The sequence below is a fragment of the Vitis riparia genome, chromosome 15 (genome assembly GCF_004353265.1).
Source record: "Vitis riparia cultivar Riparia Gloire de Montpellier isolate 1030 chromosome 15, EGFV_Vit.rip_1.0, whole genome shotgun sequence".
Classification (NCBI taxonomy): domain Eukaryota; kingdom Viridiplantae; phylum Streptophyta; class Magnoliopsida; order Vitales; family Vitaceae; genus Vitis; species Vitis riparia.
Window position 1 is genome coordinate 7638457 of NC_048445.1, and position 20382 is coordinate 7658838.

At 34.2% G+C, this 20382-nt stretch overlaps 2 protein-coding genes across 4 annotated transcripts; one reads left to right on the forward strand and one right to left on the reverse strand.

Moving 5' to 3' along the window:
* Positions 1–332: 332 nt before the first annotated feature.
* Positions 333–2527, forward strand: LOC117931574 (squamosa promoter-binding-like protein 8). 2 transcript variants are annotated; one of them, XM_034852554.1, is made up of 4 exons: positions 333–535; positions 651–1353; positions 1728–1894; positions 2000–2527. In XM_034852554.1, the coding sequence occupies exons 2-4, from the start codon at positions 758–760 to the stop codon at positions 2149–2151; spliced, it is 915 nt and encodes a 304-aa protein (XP_034708445.1). In that variant the 5' UTR covers positions 333–535; positions 651–757; the 3' UTR covers positions 2152–2527. The 2 variants fall into 2 exon arrangements, with proteins under 2 accessions (XP_034708445.1, XP_034708444.1); XM_034852553.1 differs by having other exon boundaries at positions 705–1353.
* A 7175-nt stretch (positions 2528–9702) lies between these two features.
* Positions 9703–14197, reverse strand: LOC117931562 (squamosa promoter-binding-like protein 7). Of its 2 annotated transcripts, none has more exons than XM_034852539.1 (3): positions 13307–14197; positions 12827–12945; positions 9703–10402 (listed from the first exon to the last, which is right to left on the reverse strand). In XM_034852539.1, exons 1-3 carry the CDS (start codon positions 13918–13920, stop codon positions 9948–9950), a joined length of 1188 nt encoding a protein of 395 aa, XP_034708430.1. In that variant the 5' UTR covers positions 13921–14197; the 3' UTR covers positions 9703–9947. The 2 variants fall into 2 exon arrangements, with proteins under 2 accessions (XP_034708430.1, XP_034708428.1); XM_034852537.1 differs by having other exon boundaries at positions 9703–10405.
* Between the last annotated feature and the right edge of the window lie 6185 nt (positions 14198–20382).

Below are 20382 nucleotides of genomic sequence, written 5' to 3' on the forward strand. Positions count from 1 at the left end.
GCACTTCATTCTAATAATAATAATAATTATTATTATTAATATTAATTATTAATATCCCTTGCTCCCTAATTCCTTTAGGGATAGATTGAGAATTGAGATGGGTATTATACATTTGTTTTATTTATTTAATTTTTTAAAATTATTATTATTATTATTATTATTATTATTAATGGAAAAATTGGGACACAAGGGGGGCGTGAGATGGAAGTCCGAATTACTTGGACTGGGAAAAGAGACTTTTTCAGTTTTCACAAACTTCCACAACGGGGAGGGGGATAAAATGGTAAATTTGGTATTACACAAAAACAGTAAAAGCCTCCCATCACCTCTGAGCTAGCCGCCTCATAACTCCTCCTTCTCTCCTTCGCTCTCTCTGAAAGTGAGGCGAGACAGGGTGACTGTACACGCCATTGCAGACACAGTTGAAGCTACAGTGGAACGCTGCGTTTTGGAGATTAGGTTTTTGAATTACTCGGCAGTCAACAAGTACGCCTCGTTCGTCTTTGTCTTTTCACTCGGTTTCATGCTGCCATAGGTGAGTTTCTCTTCCGTCACTGTGGAAAAAGGAGAGCCTTTTAACACCGAGATAGAGATATATGTGTGTATGTATATATATATAAAGGCCAAACCGTTTTGCATTATTGTCTTAGGTTTTCTCCAACTCTCAGCTCTCTACTCTCTACTCTCTCTTGGTTGTGCTTCAGATCGAGTTGAGGGCCTTTGGAACAGCGTCGTCAAACCTGAGCTTCAGTGGGAAATGCTGGAATACGAATGGGGGAACCCATCTCCGATCATGCTCTCCGGAGACGAGCCCCCTCAGGATTCGGACCAGACCCGCCAGATATTCGACCACTACCACCAAACCTTCACCGACGGACTCGTCGCTCCGGCGACCGCCTTCTTCCACCACCAGAGCCAGCCTCAGCCCTCTCATATTCACTCCCTCTACGACCCACGCGCCTACCACACGTACCAGGCCCCCCCGCCGGCGATGCTATCGCTTGAGCCGGTGGCCGGGACGTCCGCCGGCGGGGGGACCGGGTTTATGGTGGTGCCGAAGAGCGAGGAGATGGTGCCGGCGGCGGATTTCACGGCGAGAATTGGGCTGAATTTGGGGGGCAGAACGTATTTCTCCTCCGAGGACGACTTCGTGAACCGGCTGTACCAGAGGCGGTCGAGACCGGCGGAACCCGGTTTGACGAACTCGCCGAGGTGTCAAGCCGAGGGCTGTAATGCCGATCTCACCCACGCCAAGCATTACCACCGCCGCCACAAGGTCTGCGAGTTCCACTCCAAAGCCTCTACAGTCTTCGCCGCCGGGTTGACTCAGCGCTTCTGCCAACAATGTAGCAGGTTCTCGCAAATTACCAAAACACCCTTATTCACAACGAAACTTCCAGCTATTTAATCTAATAAAAAATAAAATCAACGCAAACCAAAATTCAAAGCAAGTGGAAAAAAACACATTTAATTGTTTTAATTTGTTTTCAACAACACTTTATCTGAAATCAAATGTTGAAATGACGAAAATGTCCTTGAAGGAGTGGGAGTTAAATGAATGGAGCTAATGATTGGGTAAGTGCCGTACGTGGGGAAATCCCGAGGGCATTTGTGTCCAAATGTTTGTATAATTCAGGTTTTACGTACTGTTTGTTTTGGTTTTGTGCTTTGCCTCTTATGGCAACCTAATCAGCGGTTTAATTTTCCTTTCCAACGCCTCCGTACAGATTCCATCTTCTCTCGGAATTCGACAACGGAAAGCGCAGTTGCCGGAAAAGATTGGCCGATCACAACCGCCGCCGCCGAAAGTCGCAGCAACCCATTCAAGATAACCACAAGCTGCACCAGCACCACCTCGAAAATGCCCGGAATTCATCTTCCGACAACATCACTAGTACGTGGTAGCCGTGAATCTCTTTCTATGTGTCTCACAGGTGTTTTTTTTTTTAATCAAAACAAAGCGTGAAAAATGCTTTGCATTTTTTTTTCTGGGTTGTAGGGTCGCCGCCAGATTCCGGAGCTCACTCGTCGTCGTCGGTGACGGTGGCGGTGTCGCCGCCGCGGATGACGTTGGATTGCTTCCGGCAAAGGCCGTACCAAACGACGGCGTCATCGGCATCGTCAAGCTCACTGTTTTTCCCGAGTGGGTGATTTCCAGGTCCCGGAACGACGTCGCATTCGCGTTGGCGTCGTCAAAGCTCTCACCTTTTTCGTTACTGGGTGAATTTCCATCCATAAACGACGCCGTATTGAGGGAAGACCTAGTAAAATAACATGGTGAAGAAGGGAGAGGTATCTTTCATCACATTAACGTGTAGTCTCTTTTATTTTCTTTCATTTTAATGTTTGGAACATTTATTTTTCTTTTCCTGGGAAAAAAAAAAAAAAAAGAAGGGAACGGCCGGGAATTTATGTGTAACTCTAATTCTCAGCAATCCAAGAAATATGATTCCGGGAAAACCAACTCCATACACTGTGATCGGTCGGGTGTAGGGCAAGATTTCCATTCTCGGGGTCTATTATTTTCTTTTGGACCGGTGTTAGATATTTTCCGGGAAAATGCATGCAGTAAAAAAACAAGTAGAGGAAATTGTCTCATACGTGGAAGCTAATATAATATTGATTAGAAACAAGGGCCCACATCAACTACCGCAGGTTTTGATGAAGTAGAAAAGTTAATCAAACGGTCCACAATCAATTTTGTAAATCAGACGCACCAGCCTGATCAGAAGGTGTGTGGCCATATTATTGTGGTGGGAAGGTGATGGTGATATATCAAACGGGCCCTGGCGTGGGGTAGAGCCCTGAATCATTTGGGTGGATTTAGGATCCCATTCACACCACTTTTTCTCTCATTATCCAACTGTCTTCCCATGTTTTCTTTTCTTTTTTCTTTTTTTCTTTTTTTAATAAAAATAAAATGAAAATGAAAACGTGGGTGTTGATAAAACTAAGGGGGGCAGCAATAAAGACAATGAAGGGTGAAGGGTGAGGGGGGGGTTTATGATATTTCAAGGACACATGGGTGGTGAGGGTTTGACAATTGGGAGTTGGGGAGTGGGGACTTCACTTGTCTACCATTTCCTTGTCTGCAATTCTTTCAATATGAATGGTATTTTTCTTTATGCCTATATATACCCCTATCTTCTTCTACCCCCTAAAAGCCCATATGCATATTGACAAAGATACCAAGTAAAAATGATGGAAAAGGGCTACTTCAAAAGTGGGAAAATGAATGATGAAAGTGATCAAAATCTACAAAGTTGTATGGATTCTGTTTTTTTTTCAATGGGTTTCTTTGTCATCTCCACTTCTTCATGTTGCTGTTTTCCAAGATTTCCATCATAACAAGGATCACTGCACATATCTTCATGTTGATTTTACCATAGGTGGGTGGGGAAACACGTTTTACTACCAAAAATAAAGCTAATAATTGTTTTCAAAAACAATTATATAAATATAAAAAACATATTAAAAACATTTTGACTCTCAAATAGCATTTTATTTTAAAAAATATTATAAAACATTTTTTAAAAGTTATTCTTAAAAAACCATTTTGTAAACTATTTTTTAAAACACTTCTTAAACAGAACCTAAAGTTTTTTTTTTTCAAAACATTTTCAAAAATAATTTTGAAGCTCTCAATTATTTTCACAAGTAAAATCCTATTTGAAAATTCAAATGTCAAAAATAATTTTCTTCATTCATGTTTCATGAAAGTAATATGCATTTATATAAATGTGATATATAAACATGTAACAAAAAAATAACTAGATACGAAGAAAATGAGTTATAAAAAAAAATCTTTTTAAAGACAAAATTAAATTTCGAAAATAGTTTTCAAACATAGCCTAGGATTCTTCTAATCAAATGAATCTTTCTTTCAAATCATATATATATACCAAGAAATGGGATTATTTGATTGTATTATACATGCCTTGGTCCCATTTAGTTGTAATCGATCCCATCAATTAGTACAATAGCTCTCATATATATTTGTTATATTACTAAATTTCATTTTATACTTTCAATGAATTTGGTTGTATTTTCGATAAGTATCAACTTGATACCTTAGAATTTTCTTATATATATACATATACATTGTGACAAGTTTCGATGATTTATTATTTTCTGTCTTTTTCATCTTCCTTATAAAGCACATTTAATGATACAATGAATGAATCTTCCATTTTTTTTTTCAAAATTTTCTTATATTATATTATATATCCCTTTTCCTCCCTCTCTCTATATATAATATAATATTAACTAATAGAATTTAAATATTTTAGTTATTGAAATATATATAAATATAATAATAATAAAAAATTGTAGAAGGGCCAAGAAGCCATGCAATTCTATATAGAATAAATGTAACACATGCATGCAAAATGAATACATTAGCCTCATTAGTTTATGTTGTGCCCAACAATATTCATTCATACCAAAAATTATTTTTTTATATAATATATATTTTATTTATTTATTTAAATTTTCTATTTTGGAATGGGGATGGGGGATCTTAGGGTACTTTTTGAGTATGGATGATATGAATATTAATGATTATAAAGGTGATGTTGAAAGCTAATGTTTGTTTTCGATCGCTACTATATTGTTGATTGTTGTCTTTCATGAAGAAGCTTCCCTTTTAATCATTTTGGGAGCCTCCTTGCACCTTCCTGGAAAATTCAGTGGTGGTCCCTTCCCCCCACCTCCCCTTTTTCTTCCATTTTCTTTTTCCTTTTCCTTTCGGAATGTCAAGAAACTTTGTTTGGTTTCTCAGAAAAATGGGAGGAAAAACAAACATATCTCATGACTCATGACTTCCCTTGTTCACTCCCACTGTTTTTTTCTCGTCTTTGTAATTGGGACCATTTCCCCAACAAATCAATCTTTTCACCCAAGATGGTACAAAGTATTTTTGGACTAATGCTCGGAACAACCAAGATTAAAATTATATATAAATTTAAATTAAATTATGAATATGAAGGAAGTTATTAAAGATTTGTTTGATAACTGTTTTTTAAAATAGTTTTTATTTAAAAAAAAAAACACGAAAACATGTTTAATAACAAAAAATTATTTCTTATTTTTTGTTCTTAAGAATAGAAAATAGAATGTTTTCAAATAACATTTTTGGGTTGTTTTATGTTATATTAACTTGTTTTTCAATGATTGTTTTAAAAAATGATTATATAAATTTAAGTTTTTAAACAAACTTTTATTATATAAAATATCATAAAACAATTTTTAAACTGTTTTTTAGAACGATTTTTAAAAATTGTTACCAAACGGATCTTAATTAATTTGAACCATTATTAATATATAATTACCAAATTAAATTTTTTATAATTAATTAGTGATTACCTTCCCATTGTGCATTTTATTGGATTTAAATTAATTTATAAATAAATAAGCATTACCATTACCATGAATTTGAAGATGTACATGGTATCTATACTACTGTTGTTTTGCACTTTAGCTTTGGAACATGAGTACAATAATTTTCTGAATTCATTAATGGCCATGTTTTTTTGTATTTTTCTCACATTAATGGCCATCTTCGTATTCATATTTAATAATTTGTACTAGCAAAAGAAATGGACTGCAACCCTAGGTTAGAATTTGTCCGTTATTTGTCCGTTTTGATTTTGAAAATTTAAACAAAAGTACAAGAAGAAAATAAAAATAAAAATTTAACTTTAATTTAATTTTTTTTTCAATACTTTTTGTGGGTTAAATGGAAAAAAAAAAAGAATTAAAAAAAAATGTAAAAGTGAGTTTGGAACATGATATTAGCTAGGAAGGATCACGTCTCCCCAATCATCACAAAATGTTTGGACTTTAGAGAAAAGTCTATTTCACCTCAATATTTGTGCTTTTTTATCTTTATCCCTTTGTTGGAGGAAGCTCAAGGGAAGCTTACTTGTTCCCCTTTTCTTATTCTTGTTTTTTTTTATAAAAAAAATTATTATTTTATTTTTCATTTATTAAAATATAATAAAATGGAGAATCCACCAAAATTCTACTATAAACTTAAAGAGTGCAAAGTCTAGATAATTTAATGATTAGATTTTTCAAAAATTTGAGTTTTTTTTAATAAATAAAGAAAAATCTTTTAAATCACGTGTAGATATAATAAAGTCGGAGTAAATAAGGATACTTTTTTACATTGGTATTGAAAAAGCAACATCAATAAACTAGTACCTGTACCACCTATATAACTCAAGTCTCATAATTTAATATTGAAGTGTCATTCATTTGTACCATTTATAAGATTGCATTATTTTACATCTTTATTTCATTTATTTGTATTATGATTTGATTTTTTTTGTATAGTTCTTCAATTGTCTAAATTTGAAGTACATTACTTGATATCTTTTTTTTTTTTTCAAAGATTATATATATAATTTTATATTTGATTTTGGGCAAAGTATTAAAGGAAAGACATGAGTAAATAAACATATTGAAAAAACACTATCAATAAACTAGTACCACTACCACCTATAAAATTTATATTGATGTGTCATTCATTTATACCTTATATGATATTGCATTATTTTATATTTTCATTTCGTTTATTTGTATTATGACTTGATTCTTTTGTATTGTTTTTCAACGGTCTAAATTTGAAGTACAAAGTCTAGATAATTTAATGATTAGATTTTTTAAAATTTTGAGTTTTTTAAATAAATATATAACAAAAATTCTTTTGCATAAGGTGTAGATATAATAAAGTACGAGTAAATAAGACAACTTTTTACATTGGTATTGAAAAAACATCATCAATAAACCAGTACCAATACCACCTATATAACTCAAGTCTCATAATTTATTATCCAGGTGTCATTCATTTGTACCATTTATGACATTGCATTATTTTACATATTTATTTCATTTATTTGTATTATGACATGATTCTTTTGTATCGTTCTTCAATGATCTAATTTGAAGTACATTACTTGATATCTTATTTCTTTTTTCAAAGATTATATATATATATATATATATATATATATATACAATTTTATATTTGATTTTGGGCAAAATATTCAAGGAAAGACATGAGTAAATAAACATATTGAAAAAACACTATCAATAAACTAGTACCACTACCACCTATAAAATTTATATTGACATGTCATTCATTTGTACCATATATGACATTGCATTATTTTATATCTTCATCTCATTTATTTGTATTATGACCTGATTCTTTTGTATCGTTTTTCAACTGTCTAAATTTGAAATACAAAGTCTAGATAATTTAATGATTAGATTTTTCAAAATTTAGAGTTTTTTAATAAATATATAGCAAAAATTCTTTTACATCACATGTAGATATAATAAAGTATGAGTAAATAAGGCTACTTTTTACATTGGTATTGAAAAAGCACCATCAATAAACTAGTACTAATACCACCTATATACTTAGGTCTCATAATTTACTACTGAAGTGTCATTCATTTGTACCATTTATGACATTGCATTATTTTACATCTTTATTTCATTTATTTGTATTATGATATGATTGTTTTGTATCGTTCTTCAATTGTCTAAATTTAAAGTACATTACTTGATATCTTTCTTTAAAAAGATTTATATATATATATATATATATATATATATATATATATATATATATATATAAATATCATATTTGATTTTGGGCAAAGTATTAAAGGAAAGACACGAGTAAATAAAGATATTGAAAAAACAATATCAATAAACTAGTACCACCACCACCTGTAAACTTTATATCGATGTGTCATTCATTTGTATCATATATGATGATGCATTATTTTATATCTTTATCTCATTTATTTGTATTATGATCCAATTCTTTTATATTATTCTTCAACTATCTAAATTTGAAGTACATTAGAGGTCGACTCGATATCTTATTTTTTTGGAAGATTATATATATATATATATACTATTATATTTGATTTTGGGGAAAGTATTAAGAGAAAGGGAGTATGACGAGGAGGAACAATAAATAAAAGGGGTGTTTGAAGAAATGAAACATTTTTCCCGATCCTACCTCTTTGATTAAAGAAAGGTGGACCCTTCTCTCTCTATTGCAAACTACTAACTTACTCATCATCATCATCATCATAGGACAATTTCAAAGCCCTCCACGTGGGAGGTTTTTTTAATCTGTTTTGGGTCTCTAAACCCTCTAACTCATTCCTACATGTGATGTCCACGTGACCCCATGCAAAGTTGAAAGTGTCCTTGGTGGCCTTTGTGGGAGTTGGGGACCTTATGCCCCTCCCTCCACTGCAGTTGGATCCAAGAGGGCTACATTTATGAGGTGGTGCCCTTTGGTGGGACTCCCTGCCCTACCCTTAAACGTTAATTATTATATATATAGTAATTGGAAGGATACCTTAACAATGAGTGTATCATTGTTGGGGGAGAAAAGCCTTTTCAAAACACCCAAGCCTTTTATTTTAGGAATATTTATCTATTTTTTATTGCTTTAAATTGTAATAAAATCTCATTGTGAGATAGTCTTTTTATTTTAGGCTAAAAAATAAAATTAAAGTTTAAGTCATAATTTTAGAAAAAGTGTCAAAGCATAACAACATTTTTTATGTAGGCGAAGATAAAAGACAAATTGAACCAATTGCATGCCTTATCATGGATTCTTTTCCGCAATCAAAATGTCCATCAATTGATCTCCGATCAAAGTCTTCACAACGTTTTCATACCCCTTTACTGAGAAGTGCACCATGTTGATAGGAATCGACAAAAACCTTCTTGTACAAGTCCTAAGGACAACATTTTTATGGCAATCATCACTAGTTTCTCCTTTTAACTTCTATTGATTACAACAAACTAGCTTAAGTTTCTTATGATTTTTTTAACAACTTAATTCATCTACTTGAGTATCTCAAAATTAGAATTTGATTTAACAATCATGCCAAATGATTATTAGCAAATTAATCGCCACACTAAAGCATGAGTTCGAGAACACAAAAACATGAAAACACATTGTTTCAAAATAAGTTTTTGATAATTGTTTTCGAAATAAGATATTTTTTTGATAGTACGTTTTTAAAAATTAATTATATAAATATGAGGGAAGACAAAAAATAAAATAATACATATAAAAATAATTTTTGAAAATATAGAAAATAAGCATTCCAAATTTTTGTTCCAAGACTTGGTCAAAGAAACCCTAGTTCGACAAAGCTAATCAGAAAATATTAAAAGCAAACAGTAGAAAACAAAGTATTATTACTGTTGCCACGTCTCCCATGTATATGAGAACGGAAAATACATAAACATACCAATATGAACAATTATTCAGGTTTTCATTCGTTTTTCACCTGATGGTGGTGCATCATACCGTACCTTCCTTTGCATGCAAGGCGACCTTACTGCAACTCGGCCAGGCTTTTGACAGCCTCAGAATTAAAGAAAGAAGCAGAAAAAGCCGCTGCAAATTCAAGCATGAGATGAAGGAGAATCGCACTTCTGAAAGAGATGGGGATCGAATTTCTGACAGAAGTCTTGCTTTTCTCCATGTTCTCGTCTGCAATAAATAATCCGAAATGCTTTAAATCAATAAAAAATGAAATAAATTTTCCATGGGTTCCAAACACATGCCTTAAACCGGGTAAAAGATAGCAGCTCAACAAAGTAATATCATGAAGAGGTGGATTTGAGGATGGAATCATGGGACTGCATTATTCATTGAAGCATATATTGTTTATAGAGAAGGTATGGAATGGTGATATGATCATCATATGAATGTATTTGGTAGCTCAAATTATTCATTAGTACACCATCTTGAAATGATGGAATGAGAAAGTAGGCAATATTTTATGGTGCCGAAGATGGACTAGACCTAGTGGGGAAGAGGGAGTCATCAAAGATCTGTTGGTGAACAAAATTAATTATACAGTGCCAACACTAAATCAATTCCTACAATGATACAATCAAACAACATGAGTTCCTTCCAGGGAGTTCCACAACTCTGAACATTCTTCTTCTTCTTCCTTGGACTTCTCCCTCACAGACAATAACCCAAATGCTGAGCTAGGAGCCTGCATGAGGTCGAGTGTTACGTGTCCATTGGCTTCATGGAACCGCTCCCAGCTGCGTGACCCAGGGAACATTTGGTGCTGGTGGGGCATGAGGGAATCGGATCCTGGTTGCTCCCCACCTGAATCCTCCATCCCATGGTGATGCCAATGCCAGTCCCGGTCTAGGATAAGCTGTCTAGCTAGGATGGCTGCACGATTTTCGGCGATCAGCTCACGGAGTGCTGCACTGGATCTTAAGGAGAGTTCTGCTGAGGAAACCCAAGAATCCGACTTCGATGACAGAAGAGAGAGAGCACGTCCTGTCGGCGATGATAAGTACGCGAATCTCCCAGTCATCAATTTATTAGCTGCTGAGAAGGAAACCATGAATGTTCATTCTATCAGCATGCTAAAGATTGAACAAATTTGAACCAAATCATAGTAAATAGATGAGCAACTTAGAAATTGGGGCTGCATGATCCCTTCACATGAAAATATATGATAAACTTTGAGTAATTATAGTTCTTCTTTAAGTTTCCTCTAGTATTACCAGTAAACACGAGGATAAACCATGCTTGGAGCATGTTGAATATGGGCGTTGCTGAAAGAAATTGTTCCATATGCACATCCATCTTTGGCCTACATTTTCTTGTTCTGCATTGTATTTTACTCATTCTTTAAAATCTGGGCTTCCCGGTGTTGATCAACTAAAACGGTTTCTAAGATGAATTATACAATCTCAAACAAAATACATGCTATACATCATTTAAACAAGCAAAACATAAGCTAGATATTTCTGCACCAAAAGATACATAAACTGAAATCTAAAGATCACCAGAGAGAATTTACAATTGAAAACGAAACAAAAAATAGAAGCCCTCCTGAAATGTATTTAAGAAACATCTTACCATGAACACAAATGTAGTGCACAATTGCAAGTGAGATGAAAATTCACTGTTTTGCTATTGTGATCATTACCATTTAAGAACCAGCAAACAATCATACTACAAAACTCTCTGACCATCTAAATTCAGCGAGTGTAATACAAACTGACAGAGGCTCATGCTAAGAAAGAAGTTTGGTAGCTTAAGAGGTCAGGGTTGCACTGTCATATTACTATTGTAGTCACCAAAACTTGATTTGATACAGGAATCAACCTCAGTTGATACAGGAATCAACTTCAGTTGGCATGCCAGGCCATAAATCTGGATCAGTTGCCTGCTAAGAACAAACATGATTCTCGGGTGAAACTGATTTGAGAACAGAATCCAAAAATTTCAAGGCAACTCCTTTAATGAGAGGTGGGTTTTTCGTAAACTTATTGGATGCAAAACTAAAAAACAGGATGAGGCATGGAAAAAGTGATGGAACTTAACAGGCTTTGCTTTTGTCCAAGGGTTTTGAACTCACAGATGACTAAGAAACCCCAAGCTGACTAGTAAATATGCAAACAGTGCACATGAAAATGAATACTAAAGCTTTGAATAAAAGATAATATGAGAAAGCAATAAAGGGGGTTTTTCAGTAAGTTCTGATATTCATGCTTTTTAGTATTACTATCCTTAGCCTACATAAGCTGAAATTTTACCAACTCAAATACCAAAAAAAAAAAATACAAAGAAGTGGGGAATTCATCAACTTAGTCCAAACCCAATTGTTCATTATTGATACATAATGCAAAGATTATGATCAAATGCAGTAATACAGTTCCAGCCTTTATGAAGAGTAAAACATTTCAACTCTTCTCGTGAGTCCAGTTATTGCACTCTCAACCTTTCTTTCCTATTTTGTAAAGTTAGTTCTCCAGCATTTATGTCTTGATTTCAAATACATTCCAGAGAAAAAGCTAGCATAGATTGTGAATCTGTAGATAATAATTAAAAGTTATAAACCTAAAATGGAACTCGGAAGCTTTGAATGATTTCTTGATCTCATTTCTTTTTATCCATGTTAACATGATTTCATCAGGATGCTCAGATGGATGAAATGCATTCATGACAAAACTGCTAAGACCGTGTTCAAGTTTTACACTACAAGAAGAAAGTTCAAGGAAAAAGAAAATACCGAATCAACAGAGAGCCAACCATAAATAGAGGAATATGACATAGCTAGGTATTAGGTGAAACAAGTACTATAACTGCAGCCTCGACTCAATTGAATACTAATGACAAAGTTAATATATATCCAACCCCACCGAAGAAGCCTTATGAAGCTATGACAGATTCCATTTAGCCATTCTGCTCAATCTAGGGCTACATTATTGGACCAATCATAGGTCATTGCGTCTTCCCAAGCTCCTCTTATTCACCAACTATATTCATTTTTGGGCCTTCCTTTAAGATAACCCACACCGAAGAAACTGCATTCCGAAAAACTCATCAGCTGAACCCTTCTACAACCAATATATTATCAATAATCTCTCTAAATCAAAGTAGCAAACTCAAAAGTCACCTACAGAAAATAAAAGACGGCCTATTCTCATTAAAAGATCAGAATCCCTACCAAAATATGAACACCTTAATCTATTTTAATTTTGGAGAAGAAGGAGTTGAACCCACCAAAATTGGATGGGTGGGTACCATATGTTATTATCTATGTTCCAGCTTACTCTATTTTAGGGCAGAAATCAATAATAGGAGACTAGTTCAAATTTCTCGAGGAATCCCATGTTTGGAATCATAGCTTAAAAGCAAGCGCTATGCCTCAGAACAAATATATATATATATATATAATGATGAAGGTGATGAGATAATTTCTAGGCAAAACACTTGTTAATGAAACCGGTGCCATACCTTGAGAAGGGTTCCTGGCAACAGAATCATGAGAGCTCTTTCTTCTTCGCTCATTGTGCCCTGCTAATCTCCTCCTGCAGCTCCTCTTTGAGTCGTCGAACTCTGACACTGCATGAAACCTACAATCACCCACCCAACAACCTATAAATATTAAAAATTCATATATTTTCAATCGATCATCAGGAACAAAAAAATTTTAAAAAGTATAAATCTTCAGTTGTCATGCCAATGAAAAGAAATATAAAAATTAACTTGATTTGATGGTGATTTATTATTAGCTTGTTTGCTGAGAAAATACCAGAAAAGAAGAGTGGAAAAGAAAATTCTCTTTTCAAGGAAAAAAAAAATGGAGCTAGGGTAAAAGAAATAAGAAAGCCCCGGAACGGTAGGCTTATGAATCCTCCATTTCCGTCGTACTTAGGCTATATTCCTACTAAGCCAAAAATGGGGAGTTGTTGAGGGGGATTGAGAGAATATTACCTACTACACTGTTGACAAAACCGCTGCTCTAAACCAAGAACTACCACTTTAGGTGCCTTTGAATGCATCTCACACACCTTATGCCTCCGGTGGTAGTCCTTGGCATTGACCAGCGCCACGTGGCAACCCTCCACCTGGCATCTCGGCACCGTCGCCGGGGATCCCACCACCGAAACAGCCGTCGCCGACGACTGCGACGATCCTCCACCATAATAGGGTCGACCCCTCTTGTCTGTGGAGATCCCAGGCGTGGAGTCCTCGAAATAGTGCCTCTTCCCGAGCTTCAAGCACATCAAGTGTGGGTCTGGGTGGAGATGAGACCCATCGCCGCCATAGAGCGACTGCTGGTGGTGGTTGTGTTGGTGATAGTACTGGTTGTGGTGCACATCAGCAGTGGCCTGGTGAGGGAACATCAGGGCGTGACCCACGCCGGCCTCCGGCTGGGTAGGAGCGTCGGTGGCAGTGGCGGTGGCGGCGTCGTCGTTGAAAGAATTGCCGGTGCAGTTCCAGTCAAACCTGGAGGCCCCAAGGTCTCGAACATCCCATGCAAGGTGGCTGCCACTATTACCATTCTGCCCTCTGTTACCGTTAAACGAGTTCCCGCCATTTTCCATAACTCCCTTACCTTTGTTAGCGTAGGAGTGTGGTGGTGATGATGAGGATGATGATAAGAATAGTAGGGTGATAGGGGGTTGTGTATGATAATGGGGTCTGCAAATATTGCATAACAGTGAAGAGATTTGGGTGTTGTCTTCTATAAAAGAAGAAAAGATTTAGAGAGAGAAAGAGAGCAAGAGAGTCAGATTGCAGTGAAGGGTCTCCCCTGCTTCTGTGTTCTCTACCAATGGGGTTAAGTGCTCAAGAGATAAAGCTGCAGTGCTGCCAGAGAGAGAGAGAGAGAAAAAAGATGTGGGTGGTGACACGTGAGAGAGAGAAGACGAATAGTATGTGTGGAAGCACACGTGTGAGGAGCGATGGTGGGGCCTGCCACGTGGTCTCCCTTCATTTGCTGAGAAGAGTCAGCCCTGCGTTATTTGAGAGGTTGCAATAAAGTTAGATAGATAGAGAGAGAAAGAAACAATCAGCCCTCCCCTTCCCTCTTGCTGATAAGACTGGAGAGGGGAATAGGATGAGTGAGAAAATGCCCATTTAGGGAAGCATATCGTTTCTCATTCTTTCCCCACACGCGCCTCCTCCTCCGTCTCCCACACCCCCTCAGTTTTATCCACTTGGAACCCATGTAGCCGGCGTTGCCCCCACACGCTCCCACCGGAGCGTGAGTGCAATATTCCTCAGATTTTTGGAATATCCTCACCAGCTCACACCTGCTCGTTCAAAAATTCAAAATATCCACTTATTACTCCTCAGACGTAGAGCCAGCTTAGCGAGAAACCAGGGTAGAGGAGGAGGAACCTCTTTCTCCATGCATGCATGCTTCCTTCACTTTCAAATAACCTTTTGCATTTCCCTTTTTTTTCTTTTTTCTTTTTTCTTTTTTTTTTTCCTTCACTTCAACTCCCAGTAATATTAAAATTTTTGCAATAATTTCCTATGAATATCTCATATTATTTAAAAAGTAGAAGAAAAAAAAAAAAAAAAAAGTAGGGGGTGGTTTGGAAAATAATTCCACCCTTCATTTAATGCAACACAGACTGTAAAGCTTTGTTCACTCAGTCCAGAAAAGGGGACGGCCATACACGTGTCACAAATGGGTCCCATCTTAAAGATCTCCCCAATACAGCAAAGATTGACCAGATTGGCGTGATCGTGACCACTCCTCGGTATTCTTTTTGAATGCCCTGTAAAATATTTTTTATAATTCCACTCCCCACCCGTTATTATTACTATAGTGCCTGCACCCATTACGAATGGTGTTTTTGTAATTTCATCCCAACTCCAACCCCGTTTCCCACTCCAATAATGGCCACCTTCACTTGCACCCCTTTTGCCTGCGGTAAAATGGTAAAAAAAATAATGGAATAAAAGGCCGTGAACCCCACCCCACCACGCGCCATGAGGGGGAGTGCCAGGACGCATGGGGCAGGCCCATTTTGTCGTGACGGTCACGCGGTAGATGTGTGGGAGGGATTAGGGAGTATTTATTCCACAAATGGAAGATAAGGACTTTTGGCAGTCTTCTTTGCAGTATGTTAGAAAAGCACTTCTTAGCTGCCCTGACATTGATGGGCACTTGTCAATATTAGGGACATTATGGTCATTTTTTCTATAATAAAAAATAAATGAAAGTAAAATTCTTATTTTATTTAAAAATACTTTTAATAATTAAATAATAAATATTTGTAAATGTAAAAAAAATTACAAACATCCCCTCAAATCCCTCAAATCATTACTAATGAGTAAAATCTGTTTTATAGTAAATTTACTAAGTTTTTAACACTTAAAAGGATATATTTAAATATTAAAAAATACTAAAAGTGTTTTTTATACTTGTTATTAAAAATGTTTTTTATAGTATTTATTAAACACACTTTTAGAGTCTATTTTGATAACATTTTAAGAAATATTTTTATTTTATATAAATTTTTTAAGTATTAAAAATATTTTTTAAAATTTGTTTGATAAGTTTATAATATATTTAGAAGTATAATATTTCTAGCACTCAAATAATAAAAGAATTTAAGTTCTAAAAAGATTAAAAGTGTATTCGATAATTATTTTAGAAAACGTTTATAATATTTTTAATTTTTAAAATTTTTATTTTTTTAATATTTAAAAAATAAAAATTTATAAGCATTAAAAAAAATTCGAAACATTTCTTAAAATCATTATCAAATATATTTTAAAATTATTTTTAAAATTACTTTCAAACACCCTTAAAAAAAAATTAAGTGTTTAATAAAATTTAAAAATGTTTTTAAAAATTTTAAAAATCATTTAGCTATGTTTGGTTCCCGGAAAGTACAAAGGAAAGAAAAAAAATGCTAAGGAAAATGATTTTCTCATGTTTGGTTGTCCTATGAAAAATATCAAAGAAAATCAAATATAATTAAAACTAATTAAAAACTTATGTATTTTTAAATTATTTAATCTTTATATTGATGAGTTAAAATAAATAAAATGAATTTGAAGTAACAAAAAAAAAAATTATCAACTTTTAATCTATTTTTTTATTTTCCTTCACTTTTTCTTTCCTTCTATTTTTCCTTTGTATTTTCTTTCCCTCGCATTTTCCCTCAAATTTTTCGGGAACCAAATATAACCTTATAAAACAAAAAAGTATTTATAATATTTTTTGAAAAGACATTAATCGGTGATCTTTTCAAAAGTGCTTTCGCTCGAGTAATTTCAAACAAAACCACTTACACTTATTAGAAAAAAAAATGTACATTTACAAATAATTTTTAATTAAAGGGGAAAAAAACAAAAAAGAGAATGAGAAGCATGTTCGTGTGAAAAGATTCCATTCAAATTGTATGTTGGGGATTGGGTGGTATCCCAAGTTGTGGAGCCCATTTTAATAAATGAAAGTCTGGCACTGCAGTCCATCCACGTGTACGGCCGTTATAGTCCACCTTTTATTTTAAAATTTCGTTTTTTTTTTTTTTTTTTTTTTTGCTTTTTTGGGTTTGAGGAAAAATGCAGAGGTTCACCACCACCTTGATGCTGGTATCTTTAGTACAGACATGGCAGGTATGGAAACCTTTATTTAGTGAAAATCTCATTTCCACCCCCCAAACTCCAAAAAATAAAATATAAAAAAAAGATTAGAAGTAAGTTCCTAAAAAGCAGGGAGAAAGATGAAGAAGGGAGTGGGAGATTGTACTAGCTGAAATGGGTAGTTGACACGTGGCGATGGGAATTCAAGGCCCTAATCCCGTACCAGGGGCAGAGTTGAGGGCAACTGTGAGACATACCACATTGTTCCTTTTAATGAAACATATAAAAGCAGAGAGAGAGAGAGAGATATATCTACACCCCATTTCCCCGTTCTAATTTATCCAAAAATAAAATTAAATAAACCCATCTCCCATCTCCCTCCTCCAACCAATTCCTTTCTTCTCCGTAGCCTTCATCATGGGGGACCATTTCCCCATTTCTTCTCTCTTCTCAGAGGAGGAGGAAGAAGAAGATGAAAGGGGGGACCATTTCTGCTTTGTCTCTTTGATCCATGGCTTCAACTTTCTCTAACAATTATTCTCTCTCTATCGATCTTCTGCATTACTCCATCATTGAATGCATCCACACATGTGGGAGTAACCCCTCCTTCCTCCCTCTCTCTCCCTCCCTCCCTCTCTCTCTCTCTCTCTCTCTCTCTCTCTCTCTCTCTCTCTCTCTAAAACTTCCACGTTTTCTATTCTTTTCTCTTTTTTCAGTTTTTCCTGGCTTTCTCTTTACTACAACAATTTTGTATTCCAACGAACTTTAACCATATGATGTTCACACTTGATTCTTTTGGTAAACTTGACATCTCTTTCAGCTTTGTAAGCTTCATTTTATTCTGTCCTATCGTTTTTTTATAAATAGGGTTGAGTAAGAATTCAAAATAAAATATTTGGGACATGTATATAACATTACAATAAGATACGGAAATATGAACTATATTCCAATTCCCCATCTTTGATCCTAATTAGATTATAGTGCAATTAACGTGGTGTTTGTTTTTTCGATTTTTTATTGAAAGTAATTTGTTTTTAGAATTTAGGTTGTTTGTTTTTTTATTTTTTTTAAATTTATTATAATTTTTTTATTAAATAAAAAAAAATCAAAATATTTAGCTTTTTCTAAATAAAAAAATAACATATTGATTTTTCTTTATTTTTTTAATACTTAATAAAAATAAAATACTAAAAAAGCAAATAATCTAATATTTAACACTATTAAGTATTAAGATTATATTTATAATTAAATAAAAAAACAAACATCACTTAAGTTTGATCAGATTTGTGGATAATTTGAACTTAATTTGAATTAAAAAATAATTAATTTAAGTGTAACTCAATCCAACTTCTAATTTGACATACTTAGCTTAAGACTAACTTAATTTTATTTTTTGGTGAATAAAATATTCGCTTTATTTGAACTTTCGGTGTAACCGAAACCAAATTAAATTTAAGGATCCCATAAGTAATAAAAGTAATATTTCAAACCCATTGAAAAGTTGGATTAGATTCCAATTCGAATAGATTCTTCCAAGGTTGTATTTGGCATGTAATCCTATTCCTTCATTGTTACATGCCAAATACAACCTTGGAAGAATAGGTTTTTTTTTTTTCCTTCCATTTTGGGACAGGTAAACTTGCTATTTAGCTTGGGTGGCTTCCAAACTAAGGTAGCTGGCGAGTGGCAAGAGGCAACCCACCCTTCAAGAGTTGTCTTCACAGAGGAAGCCTTAGAAGATAAAGGGGAACAATACTATAAAATAAACAAATAATAAGATATTATAAAAAGAGAGAGAGAGAGAGAGAGAGAGAGGAAAAGGGGATTTGATATTTGATATTTGTAAAAGGAAGCAGTTCCATCAATGATGAGTCATGATGAGTCATGATGGGCCCTTTTCACAGCAGGGTCACTGACCTTTATAAATGAAGTTGTGACCCATTACATCTCTTCTCCTGCCTTTTCTCAACCTAATCTTGGGCCCATTTGCTTAGCACCCCCCACCCCACCCCAATAATTCACCATTCCTACTCACCCTCCTATTATACTTATGGTCAAGCTTTTAGATTGGATGGCCAGGATTCTTTCATTTGATGTGTTCACCATTTTCCCATTTCAACCATGAGGGCAATTGATTTGAGAGTTGTGGTCAGGGCACCCTTGGAAGTATGGTTTCCATTTTATAACCTTTTTAAATTTGGCTTCTTGATTATTTCTCCCAAATCCACTTTCTAAAATTGCCTTTCGAGCATCTCCATTTGAAATCTACATATCCCACAAGGGGAAAGAAAAGGATTGACAAGGATTACCCACCTTTTTTATTAAGTCCAAGGGATAACATTGAAAAAGAGGCAAGTTAGATGATAACAAAGTAGGGGTCAATTACTTCCACATTACACATCATGTAGAATTTAATCTAAGTACTTTATATGCTCACCTAATCAAAGATCCTATCGATATCTTTGTTATGACTATTTATCGGGGGTGTTTTTATATGTAACACCAAGTAGATTTTAATTTAGTCACTTCGAGTGTCTAACCTAAGTATTTTTATATGACTATCCGTATTAACTCAAACATCGTGTTAATATCTTATATAATTATTCTTTTAATTATAGATATGTTTAGGAGTGACAAGGAATGATATGATACATCAACATGATTTAAATCCAACACGCTTCTTGCGGGTTTTGTTATTAATTTGTATGATCTATTTAAAAAATCAATAGTTTTTAGATTTGTAACATAAATTTGACTCGAATTGACTCATTTAATAATCTTAATAATTAAGCTAATAATCTTGGTGATTAACCTATATAACCTTAAACTCTTTAATCGACTCATATTAAATTTATTTTTAAATAAATATATCAATTGAGTTATAGATATTTTTTATTGAAACATTACAAAAACTTATACAAAGACTTACTTCAACTTGATTAGAGGATGATAAGATTATTAAATGGGTTAAACAAATTATACGATGTATTAACTATTTGAGTTTATGTTTTTGACACTTTTACTTTTCCTATCGAGTGTAAAATAACTAGACTTTGATACAATATAAATACAAACCACCAACACAAATATCACTCCAAAACATGTTCTTAGTTACAATATCATGTAGATTTAAGTCTAAGTGCTTTTATCTATCACATCTTGTAAACAACAATGGATTGATTCATACTTTATCTTAAATTTTTATAAAGGTGACGTGTAACAATAATTAAATATGTTCACTATTCGAACATTGAAGTTCAATTTGTCTTCTTGTTACTTGGCGTCAAAAAGGTGATTCAAATATTAGTGAGCCAATTTCAACCTAAAAGGGCCCCTAATAATGCCATTGGAATTAATCATCTTTATTCAAGTTGTTTACTCATTAAAATTGAAGTGGGGCATGGTTTTAACGTGAAGTGTATATTTCTCATTTCAACCATAATTATGTTAGATTTTGG